This window comes from Eptatretus burgeri, chromosome 7, assembly GCF_056783735.1.
Source record: "Eptatretus burgeri isolate ZD-2024b chromosome 7, Ebu_testis_v1, whole genome shotgun sequence".
NCBI lineage: Eukaryota > Metazoa > Chordata > Myxini > Myxiniformes > Myxinidae > Eptatretus > Eptatretus burgeri.
The window spans coordinates 105189139-105201965 of NC_140967.1; the positions used below are offsets into that span (position 1 = coordinate 105189139).

Genomic DNA, 12827 nt, shown 5'->3' on the forward strand with positions numbered 1-12827 from the left:
GAAACTAGGTGGACACGTTGGGTGCGTGGCAAGGAAGAATTGATTCAATTTTGGTGAAGATATGAATCTGAATCTGGATCTGGATACAATAATTATTTAATTTTTAAGTGATTCTGCACCATTGAGAGATAGGGTCAACAACGACAATTCGCATGTTATTACCCCTCAGCCTGAATTGGCTAAGGGGTATTGTCGTCATAGGCGTTGTCCGGTCGGGCGCTGCGATTTTCAATGTGGCCTCCGTGGCAGCCATCTTGAAATTGGTTTCCATCGATTTTGATGAGAACGCCTTGTCCGATTAAATCCATTTTTGCAGGGTATGTTTGGGTTGAGTAGAGGGAGGTTCCTTTCGAAAATGGGCGCGCTGCGATTTTCAATGTGGCCTCCGTGGCAGCCATCTCGAAATTGGTTTCCATCGATTTTGATGAGAACGCCTTGTCTGATTAAATCCATTTTTGCAGGGTATGTTGGGGTTGAGTAGAGGAAGGTTCCTCTCGAAAATGGGTGCGCTGCGATTTTCAATAAGGCCACCATCTTGAAATTGGTTTGCGTCAAGGGGCTGAGGGGTTACGCCCGCTTTGCAGTGATATTTTTATTTTTATTTCAAAAATGTAATGGGCCCGACATGTTCTTGTGGATCAGGCCTTACGTGGTGGAGGTAAGCGCTCTTCCGAGTACCCTTCTAATGTATTGATTATATGTGAACCAGGTTCTTTTAAAAGTGGTGTCTTATGAATAATGATCCATTACGAAAACTTTTAACATTAACATTACAATTTTTTTTTTCTCACTCCTTCCATCACTGTTCTGTATCAATCATTCCTTGGTGTGATTAACGTTTCCTTGGCATGTCTGTCTTGGCGAAGGTGATTTTCTTTTGTAGAATGATATCGAAGTTGAGATTTGTGTAATTGATGTAAATTTACACACATGTATGACTGTTGTGGAGGCGCTGGAGATATGTTCTTCAATTGGTGATTAATGTTCAACCACGAGCCTGAGAAGATGGTTAAAAATAAGTTAATTTTAAATGCCACTTAAACCACCCCAATTATCCCCACCAACTTATGGGTTTGGCTGGGGAATGTTTTTAACCCAAGTCTTTTACGATGCAGCTGTCCAGGCCAGACGTTCAACCAAAGGTGATTTGGCTAGGAATTTATCATTATTTTGTTCAGGGTGCCGGCAATAGCTTGTCAACTCTTCACGAAAGACAACATGGGATATTTATGGTCCACCAACGTGCAGTGTTCATAGCTAGATCAGGTCAGGTCAGGTATGGGAGCATGTGCCAGAACAGCGCGTCGCTGCGTCCACTTTCCGCCGGTACTCCAGGGCCTCCGTCTGGCCATCCCCCAAGCAGATGCTAGGCCCATCCCCATCTCCTTGAGATGCTGCTCAACCTGCTGCAACCACGAGGCACGTGGTCGGCCAATTGGCCTCCTCCACTCATGAGACTCCCTCGCTGAGAGAATCTGGTGAGCAGGATCAGCGTCAGGAAAACGAGCTACATGTCCATACAGCCGCAACTGACGCTCACGGACTATGCAGGTAACAAATCTCATCCGAGTCTCTCTCAGCAACGGCTCGTTGGACACAAAATCTGACCAGCGATAGCCAAGGATTCTCCGAAGAGACCTGATACCAAAGGAATTAAGTCTCCATCTCAGATCCTTGGTCAGAGTCCAAGTCTCGCATCCATAGAGCAAGACTGGAAGCACCAAGAACCTGAAGACTCGGACTTTCGTCCTCCCGCACAGGTACCGGCAGCGCCACACCCCATGATCCAGTGAATCCATGACTCCCCAGGCCCGACCCAGACGTCGATTGACCTCTGACTCACAGCCAGCAGAGACATGAATATCACTGCCAAGGTAAGTGAATCTCTTCACAACCTCAACATCCTCACCACAAACAGGCACAGACAGGACAGCAGCATCCAAGATGTCATTGAAAGCCTGGATCTTAGTTTTGACCCAATAAACCCGTAATCCCAGCGGCTCCGACTCCTCATTCAGCACCTCGAGGGCCCCCAAAAGGATATCTAAAGTCTCCGCAAAGATGACCGCATCATCTGCAAAATCAAGGTTCGAGATCTTGACATTCCCAAACGATGCACCGCAGCTTGATCTTTCCGACATCCTCCCTAAAATCCAGTCCACACAAGTGCTGAAAAGTGTGGGGGCCAGTACACACCCCTGATGAACTCCAGCAACAACTGGAAATAAGTCAGAGATGGTGCCACCACATTTCACAGCACTCTCAGTACCAGAGTAGAGTTCAGACATCAGATCGATCAGTTTTGGTGGCACCCCACGAAGACCAAGAATCCTCCAGAGGACATCCCGATTCACTGAATCGAACGCTTTACAGAGATCAACATAGGCTGCAAGCAGCCCCTGCCGAAACTCTCGTCTGCGTTCGGTGAGGACACGAAGGGCAAGGATACGGTCAATCGTTGACCTCTTTGGTGTAAAGCCTGACTGCTCTGGACGCTGGTGCTCAAGTAGATTGTAGTGAACCCTATCAAGAATTATCCGAGCAAAGACCTTGCTCGGCACTGAGAGCAGCGTCACCCCTCGGTAGTTGTTGCAGTCTTGGCGATCACCCTTGCCTTTCCAGAGAGGGACAACAAGGCCCCTCTTCCAATCAGTTGGGATGATGCCTGTGTTCCAGGCAGAGCACAAAACTGCATGCAACGACACGAGTGCAGCATTTCCACCAGCCTTGAGAAGTTCGGCATGGATGCCACAGATCCCTGGAGCTTTGCCCCGTTTCAACCGGTTCACTGCAGCCCGTGTTTCCACAAGCGAAGGTGGACCACAATTAATTGGAGGGTCAGCAACAGGGATTGTAACACCCTTGACGTCCAACTCGACAGCTGGGGGATCAGCCTGGTACAACCGCTCAAAGTAACCGGCCCAGCGGGCCTTCACTTCAGACTCCTCTGTCAAGAGCCTACCACTCTCTGCTCTAACTGCAGTGCTCCGAGGGATGGGCTTGGATGAACGCAATGTGCAAATTCCCCTGTAAGCGGGACGAGAATCACCTGTCCACAGGTGATGCTCTACCCCCTCACAGATTCCTCGCACATAGGCCTCCTTGTCCACCCTTAGTTCACGTACAGTTTTACGCCTCAGCTCCCTGAACAGCTCAGCTCTGCCATTCAGCCTAGCCGTGCGACTCTGGTCAATGGTATCCAGTGTCCCTTGAGAGACAAAATTTTCATTGCCCTGCGGTGAGTTCCAAGACATCCACCAGCAACATCAAGGACGGTGGTCTTGAAGGCACTCCACAACTCTTCAGGACCCCCCAAAGCACCCAGACACCCCAAATGTCCACTCAGCCTGTTCGCAAACTCCTCAGCTACACTCTCATCCTTGAGCTTGCCAACATCCAGCCTAGGCTGGGATGGTACCATTCTCCAGGATTTATGGTGCAGCTTTAGAGTTGCTACAACAAGCCGGTGGTCAGTATTGAGGAACTGAGCACTCCGGTAGACCCTGCAGTTCTCGATCATCCTCCAGCAACCGTCAACGAGAACATGGTCAATCTCCTTTGCCACACCGCCAGCGTTGGAATACCAAGTCCAGCGATGAGCTTGTGGGCGCTGAAACCATGAACCAGCCACCCTAAGTCCATGACTTATTGCAAAGTCAAGGAACTTAGTGCTATTCTGGTTCATAGTTCCTGACCCATGGGGAACAACACATGTCTCATAACCATCCCTATCAGTTCCAGTCGATGCATTGAAATCCCCCAAGACTGGAAGTGTATCTCGCCTGGGGCACAGATCAACCACAGACTCGAGCGTAGCGTAGAATGTGTCCTTCACGGTGAGGTCACTCGCTTCAGTCGGAGCATAGACAGAGACCAGGGAAATGACACCTAAGGAGTGACAAATCCTTAGTCTCATAATACGCTCGTTGACCGGTGTTACCTCAATTATCATTGGGGTCAGCTTATTGGACACAGCTCCAGCAACTCCTTGAGTATGTTAACCATCAGAGCAACCAGACCAATCATAGGAGGTGTAACCACCCACCATTATCTCACCGCAATCCGGTCTCCGAACCTCAGAGAGTGCTGCAATCCCGATGTCCAAACGCTTGAGCTCAGATGATAACAGAGACAGGTGATCATCCTCTCTTAGAGATAGGACATTCTAGGCACCCACCCGAAGGGACCGCCTCAGGTTAACCCAAGGAGACCGCCGTCTGGTGGACGACACCTCAGCACCACTCCGACACACTATCCTGCAAACTGACCCAGGGATGTTACCCCCTGGTTTCCCTCCTTTCATCAAAGATTGAGGGTCCCGAAGGCTTAGCCCCAATCCCGTCATCCGGTGAGCTGCCCTGCGAAGGGAAGCTGCACAGGAGGTACTCCCACGGAGTGGGTTTTCAGATTTTTTTGCGTTTTCGTGTTTTGCGGAATGAAAGGTTTTACGATGGCTGGAGTGCAAATCCTGCCACCAACCTCCTAATAAAAAGTAACCCAACTGCAGGAGGACGTCCGCAGACACAGTTGGGCACTAGATATGGATGGCCGTTGGCTCACAAGGAGCTCCTCCGCCCTTGGACAGGTTTTGTTTTTAATCCTGCAGGGTGTCCATATCCAAACACCCTCCTCACCAGAAAACCTGGTGGGGGAGACGGTTTCGTTGCAGACAACCCAACCATGGAACAGGTTAGTACAGGTTTACATGGTACCTGTAGCAGGTCACAGATCTAACCTGACCTGACAATGATCCTCTGCATTAATGTTCATCTGAGGGAAGGTACACACCGATGTATCGCCCTACCTGTGAAACACTAGGTTTGCAGTTTATAGCTGGGTTGGAATTCAAATCCAATCTCGATAACAGAGGGGAGATCGATACCTCGAGGCTATCCATCCATCCATCCATTGGGACCATAGTCTGTGCAGAGTGTTGGTGCTGCCTAAGCAGTCTCCTTGGCTATTGGACACATTTCTAGATGGATCGCCACTCCGACACAGGATACTAGCATGCTGGCACTCATTTTGCCGAACTCGGAAGGATGACAGGCAGAGTCAACCCCACCTGCTATTAATTCAACAGCTGGAGGTATACACCATAAAATTCAAATCAAAATCAGGAATGTTGCTCCATGCTTTTTAGGTTTAGTAACTAGTTTGCTTGTTGTGTCATCAAAAAAGGAATTGTTTATAAACTGCTCTTTCTCCCCCCTCCCCCCCCATCACACACATGAAGAATGAAGGAAAAGAGCTGAAAAAGGAGCTGGCGTCTTATCTTTGTGAAAGACCTGTTGAGTATATTCCTTGGAATTCTATGGCGGGTGACGGGGTGTTTGTCTTCCATGATGCTTGTTTTTTTTTTTGTTTTTTTTTTTTAAATGGTTTTATGGCAGGGAAACCTTGATACACATGTATGTCACATATCCTTCCCATTAGATGTCCAACAACTCGAAGGAGGCAAAGTATACCGAAGAAGACTTGATTGTCTATGTGAGTTGTTTGCACAGTTTTTGTTTTTCTGCACTCCATCTTATACAGTGGTGCCCCCAGAATCCGAATTTAATTCATTCCAGGAGGCTGTTCGGATTCCAAAAAGTTCGGATTCCAAAACTATTTTCCCAATAAGAAATAATGGAAAGTGAATTAATCCGTTCCTGGACCCCAAGAAAACCCACTTTCAAGACACTTTCAACTGAAATTACCCATGTTTAAGGTAAAATAAGATGAGTAAATGACCTTTTCTGGGTCATGAATCTTCTTCCAAGCCTGGGGGATGAGCAGGAGCGTTGTCACTTCTTCCATCAGGTCTGGATGCAGCTCCGGCCTATCAGTGGCCATTGGGATCCAAAACGTAAACTGTTCAGCCTGGTGGAGGTATGTAATTAAGCATGAAGCACCAAATGGTGTTTTATATCCCAGTGCACTCTGTGGAGACACAAACGTGCCGTTTCCACCGCACGGTTCCACGGGAGAGAACCAAGAGGTGAAGCAATTGGGTGACGCAGCATGACGTCACTACCATGCTCGCGAAAAAAACGTTTAGTTCGTTAAAGCCGATTCGTCAGAGGGTTCATTGAATGAGTTCGCTTCACGACGGGTGTTCGTGCTTTTATCGCCTCTTTATTTTTCAGAATCCTACACACGTTCGATTTCGGCAGTTCGAACATGGCAGCGAGATCAGACACACGCGTACCGCTCTCAAGCTTAGCGATAAGTTCTTTCTTCAACTCGATGGTCGTTCTCACGGACTTCCTCTTACTCCTATTTGCTTCACTGCTCTTCTTGGGTGCCATGGTGAAGGGTGATTAATCAAGGGTGATGATTGAAGAAAAAAAAAAACAGCACAAATTGAGGTGAAGACACGAGGTAAAGTAGCAATCGACACACGAGAGATGCTTTCACGAGTACTTCCACCGACGAACTGAATGAACAAAGCGTGAAGATGCGGGTCGAACAGGAGGGAGAGACACACGTGAACAAACATGAACGCCACGTTGTGTTCGGTTTTTGAAAATGTGTTCGGTTTTTGGGCAAAATTTTCTCATTTTTTTGCTAGATTCCAATTTATTCAAACAATGGGGCGTTCGGATTCTGGGGGCACCATGGTGTGTGTGTGTGTGTGTGTGTGTGTGTGTGTGTGTGTGTGTGTGTGTGTGTGTGTGTGTGTGTGTGTGTGTGTGTGTGTGTATGTATATATATATATATATATATATATATATATATATATATATATATATATATATATATATATATATATATTTTGTTGTGGCCATGGGTAACGAGACAACAGCTTGTCACTCAGGGGGATTAATCCCCGGTTGTCCTCGGTAGAGCTGGACCTGGGGCCACTGCTCACAATTAACGTTGTGGTACGGTGGGTTGTTTTAGAACCACGAACGCCACCCAGTCAACCACGAGTTCCAGTGTGCACTGTCTAATTATTCCGTTTAACTAGAGGTCACGTGGTTAACTGAGCTGGGAGCGCGCCCTCGGCAAAGCACCAACCTTATCTCGATTAGATTTTAATTAGGATGGCCAAGCGTTTTAACCGCTGCTGCGTGCCGACGATTTTTGGTCAAATCTGTGGTAATTACTTCCCAGTCTATCTCGGTTCGGACAATGCTCGACCAATGGAAGGAAAGGACAAACACGGACAGGTTGGAAATCGACAAATGATTTATTACTATTAAAATAAAAAGAACTTTGTATTTTCTGAGGTAAATAAAAAATGAATTTCAAAGCAAAATCAATCAAAATGCCAGGAAAGAGACAAAGAGCAGATGCTTATCGGGGGTTGACTTACAGCTAAACACAGACAAGGGAACCCAGCAGATCATTCAGGGGGAGGGAAAGAATCATCTCGCTCACCAGAAAGTTGTCCGTGAAGTGAAAACGTCCTGAAATGCGTGCGTGTCACGTCTGTCGCCAGCACCCGGCTTTGCCGTGCACCCTCTCGCGAACAGCTTTGAATGCCATCCAGAAATGACCCATCCAGAAATGTGTCTAAGTCAAGAGGGCATCGAGATCGTCTGTCACGGGTTTAGACCCTGGTGTTGTTGGTGACCGACCCGTGCCTCACTTGTTGGCGGTGCTGCTCACATCCACACACGCACCACAAGCTTGCTTGCCAAAGCACTGGGAAGGACGAATTGTCTCGTTGGCGGTGGTCAGACACCCAGTTCTCGTTCTCTTCTCCCTCCCTGGCTTTCTTTCACCCCGCTTTCTTTCGCCGTGCTTTATTTCGCCCCGCTTTCTATCGCACCGCTTTCTATCGCACCGCTTTCTATCGCACCGCTTTCTATCGCACCGCTTTCTATCGCACCGCTTTCTATCGCACCGCTTTCTATCGCACCGCTTTCTATCGCACCGCTTTCTATCGCACCGCTTTCTATCGCACCGCTTTCTATCGCACCGCTTTCTATCGCACCGCTTTCTATCGCACCGCTTTCTATCGCACCGCTTTCTATCGCACCGCTTTCTATCGCACCGCTTTCTATCGCACCGCTTTCTATCGCACCGCTTTCTATCGCACCGCTTTCTATCGCACCGCTTTCTATCGCACCGCTTTCTATCGCACCGCTTTCTATCGCACCGCTTTCTTTCGCCTCCGCTTTCTTTCGCCTCCGCTTTCTTTCGCCTCCGCTTTCTTTCGCCTCCGCTTTCTTTCGCCTCCGCTTTCTTTCGCCTCCGCTTTCTTTCGCCTCCGCTTTCTTTCGCCTCCGCTTTCTTTCGCCTCCGCTTTCTTTCGCCTCCGCTTTCTTTCGCCTCCGCTTTCCCTCTCGCTTTCCTCTCTCCCGCTTTTCTCCTCATAATGAACCTCTTGTTCGTTTTATATCTCCTGGCCGTCTCCGCGGGTGCAGTCCGCCCCAAGCTCACCCCTCCCACTTGCGCACGGTTACCATGACGACCCATGCGCTCTCAAAAAAAGGCGGGCGTCGGAGTTCGCAAAAGATTGTTGCTGAAGAATGGGGGGTGGGCTTCGGAGCTCGTGAAAGAAATGTGTGTAAACGTGTCAGTTGTAAAGGAAAAGCTTCCCATAAGAGGTGATCTATCCCTTACCCTTCTCAACGCATCACATTTGAGATCCCATGAGACATGGGGATGGGGCTAATCTGAACATGTATTTAAGGAAATAACTGTCTGAGGACCTGGATGTGTGGATGCATTCATCACACCGGATTCTGAAATACGTAACAATATATATTTTTTATATATATATATATATATATATATATATATATATATATATATATATATATATATATATATATATATATATATATTTTATATATTTATATATTTTATATATATATATTTTAAATATATATATTTTAAATATATATATATATATATATATATATATATATATATATATATATATATATATATATATATATATATATATATATATATATATATATATATATATATGTGGAACTCGGTCTGGGTGTGCGAGCATGCGTGCATCAGTCTGTCAACGAGGGTGGTTCTACGCTACGTTGTACAATATCGATGCATTGCATGTTAAATGCTTTTCAGTAAATATTCTTATTTGGGTAGTTTGGGGACTTAATTTTGTTGGAGATTATCCACCTCAACCATCTGGTTACCTCAACCACTGAAGGTGGATGGAGGTTATCTTTGCACCCATGTTTTTGTCTCTGTCTGTCTGTGAGCAGGATAACTCAAAAAGTTATGGACAGATTCAGACAAAATTTGGTGGATAGTTTCGATGCGTGACAAGGATAAATTGATTAGATTTTGGTGAAGATCCAGATCCTGATGCTCGAATTTTTAAGTGATTCTTCACCATTGAGAGCTCGGGCCGAAAACGATAAATAGCATGATATTTCAAAGTTGTCGACTCATTATAACAAAACTAGGTGGACAAGTTGGGTAGATCATTGCATTGCGATTTTGGTTCAGGTCCGGATGCAGATCCGGCCTATCAGTGGGATACAAAATGTAAACTGTTCAGCCTGGTGGAGGTATGTGCGCTACCGAGTGCCGTTCTTGTATTGTCTATGAGCTGCCCACTTTGGCTCCCTGTTGTTGGTTCAGTGCTTGACCTCCTGGGCTTGAGACGCTCAAGATGATGCTATGGAGATTGTGCTTCTGCTACTCGGGGGTGGTAATAAGCATCCTAACTGTGAGACATCTGTGGAGGTGGGGGGAAGCAGGGAAAGGGTGTGAAGGTGAAGGTGAAGGGGGTGGGGGTGTTGTTACCCCGGTCTACATAACAGTGTTGATGTTGTTTTTAAACCCCACCTGCCACCTAGACTTTCTGCAATCAACATCACCCATGTGGATTTTTCTCACCAATATCTCATTGTATTGTTCAAGCAACAATATCCTTCTTTCTCATCTATTTCGTTCTGCTTCTCATTCCTTACTCTTGCTGTTTCATTTTTATCTATCCGCTGCCGATGGTGCCGCTTGACACACTTTTGGACGAATAAGAGATGAACTGATTTTATTTTATATTGAACAGGTCAATGGAAGGGGGGAAGCAGGGAAAGGGTGTGAAGGTAATGTGCCCTTTGAAATTTTTTTTGCAGACCATAACTCGAATTCGAAGCATTTGATGTTCTCTCGATCTCTCACGCTCTCTCTCTCAAGGGACCTTTAATTGACATCAAGCTTAACAGTTGGTCGACGACTATAATGGGCAGACTTATCCATCGATGCATTCGTGTCAAATTATATTTTCTTGTTCTGAATGGTTTATCTTGTTGTTTTTGTCACATCGGTGCTGGAAGTGTCATTGCTTTTGTGTTCAGACGAGCTGCTCCATCTGATATAGTTTGCTTTGATTTTGAGATCAATATAGAAAGGATCTTTGTCAGGTCAGGTTCGATCTGTGACCTGCTACAGGTACCATGTAAACCTGTACTAACCTGTTCCATGGTCGGGTTGTCGGCGACTAAACCGTCTCCCCCACCAGGTTTTCTGGTGAGGAGGGTGTTTGGATATGGACACCCAGCAGGATTAAAAACAAAACCTGTCAAAGGGCGGAGGAGCTCCTTGTGAGCCAACGGCCATCCATATCTAGTGCCCAACTGTGTCTGCGGACGTCCTCCTGCAGTTGGGTTACTTCTTATTAGGAGGTTGGTGGCAGGATTTGCACTCCAGCCACCGTAAAACGCTTCATTCCGCAAAACGCAAAAACGCAAAAAAATCTGAAAACCCACTCTCCGTGGGAGTACCTCCTGTGCAGCTTCCCTTCGCAGGGCAGCTCACCGGATGATGGGATTGGGGCAAAGCCTTCGGGACCCCCAATCTTTGATAGGAGGGAAACCACGGGGTAACATCCTTGGGTCAGATTGCGGGAGAGTGTGTCGGAGTGGTGCTGAGGTGTCGTCCACCAGACGGCGGTCTCCTTGGGTTAACCTGAGGCGGTCCCTTCGGGTGGGTGCCTGGAATGTCCTATCCCTAAGAGAGGATGGTCACACCTGTCTCTGTTATCATCTGAGCTCAAGCGTTTGGACATCGGGATTGCAGCTCTCTCTGAGGTTCGGAGACCGGATTGCGGCGAGATAATGGTGGGTGGTTACACCTACTATTGGTCTGGTCGCTCTGATGGTTACCATACCCAAGGAGTTGCTGTAGCTGTGTCCAATAAGCTGACCCCAATGATAATTGAGGTAACACCGGTCAACGAGCGTATTATGAGATTAAGGATTCGTCACTCCTTGGGTGTCATTTCCCTGGTCTCTATTTATGCTCCGACTGAGGCGAGTGATCTTACCGTGAAGGATGCATTCTACGCCACACTCGAGTCTGTGGTTGATCAGTGCCCCAGACGAGATACACTTCTAGTCTTGGGGATTTCAATGCATCGACTGGAACTGATAGGGATGGTTATGAGGTGTGTGTTGGTCCCCATGGGTCAGGAACTATGAACCAGAATAGCACTAAGTTCCTTGACTTTGCAAGAAGTCATGGACTTAAGTGGCTGGTTCATGGTTTCAACGCCCGCAAGCTCATCGCTGGACTTGGTATTCCAACGCTGGCGGTGTGGCAAAGGAGATTGACCATGTCCTCATTGACGGTCGTTGGAGGATGATCCAGAACTGCAGGGTCTACCGGAGTGCTCAGTTCCTCAATACTGACCACAGGCTTGTTGTAGCAACTCTAAAGCTGCACCTTAAATCCTGGAGAATGGTACCATCCCAGCCTAGGCTGGATGTTGCCAAGCTCAGGGATGAGAGAGTAGCTGAGGAGTTTGCGAACAGGCTGAGTGGACACTTGGGGGGTCTGGGTGCTTTGGGGGTCCTGAAGAGTTGTGGAGCACCTTCAAGACCACCGTCCTTGATGTTGCCGGTGGATGCCTTGGAGTTCACCGCAGGGCAAAGAAGAATTTTGTCTCTCCAAGGGACACTGGATACCATTGACCAGAGTCGCAGGGCCAGGCTGAATGGCAGAGCTGAGCTGTTCAGGGAGCTGAGGCGTAAAACTGTACGTGCACTGAGGGTGGACAAGGAGGCCTATGTGCGAGGAATCTGTGAGGGGGTAGAGCATCACCTGTGGACAGGTGATTCTCGTCCCGCTTACAGGGGAATCAGCGCATTACGTTCATCCAAGCCCATCCCTCGGAGCACTGCAGTTCGAGCAGAGAGTGGTAGGCTCTTGACAGAGGAGTCTGAAGTGAAGGCCCGCTGGGCCGGTTACTTTGAGCGGTTGTACCAGGCTGATCCCCCAGCTGTCGAGTTGGACGTCAAGGGTGTTACAATCCCTGTTGCTGACCCTCGAATCAACTGTGGTCCACCATCGCTTGTGGAAACACGGGCTGCGGTGAACCAGTTGAAACGGGGCAAAGCTCCAGGGATCTGTGGCATCCATGCTGAACTTCTCAAGGCTGGTGGAAATGCTGCACTCGCGTCGTTGCATGCAGTTTTGTGCTCTGCCTGGAACACAGGCATCATCCCAACTGACTGGAAGAGGGGCCTTGTTGTCCCTCTCTGGAAAGGGAAGGGTGATCGCCAAGACTGCAACAACTACCGAGGGGGTGACGCTGCTCTCAGTGCCGGGCAAGGTCTTTGCTCGGATAATTCTTGATAGGGTTCGCCACCATCTGCTTGAGCACCAGCGTCCAGAGCAGTCAGGCTTTACACCAAAGAGGTCAACGATTGACCGTATCCTTGCTCTTCGTGTCCTCACTGAGCATGAGACGAGAGTTTCGGCAGGGGCTGCTTGCAGCCTATGTTGATCTCTGTAAAGCGTTCGATTCAGTGAATCGGGATGTCCTCTGGAGGATTCTTGGTCTTCGTGGGGTGCCACCGAAACTGATCGATCTGATGTCTGAACTCTACTCTGGTACTGAGAGT

The 12827-nt window shown here is 47.8% G+C and overlaps 1 protein-coding gene across 7 annotated transcripts in view; it reads left to right on the top strand.

Moving 5' to 3' along the window:
• SAMHD1 (SAM and HD domain containing deoxynucleoside triphosphate triphosphohydrolase 1) overlaps positions 1-12827 on the top strand; it is a 110204-nt gene that overhangs the window by 83947 nt on the left and 13430 nt on the right. For 5 of the 7 annotated variants that reach the window (XM_085890137.1, XM_085890139.1, XM_085890134.1 and 2 more), the window contains 2 exons: positions 5237-5290; positions 5437-5490. The exons of 1 other annotated variant lie outside the window; for it this stretch is intronic. In XM_085890137.1, the coding sequence (XP_085746263.1) occupies positions 5237-5290; positions 5437-5490 (108 nt within the window). The remainder of the gene's footprint in view (positions 1-5236; positions 5291-5436; positions 5491-12827) is intronic. One more of the 7 variants, XM_085890136.1, reaches the window with a different exon arrangement.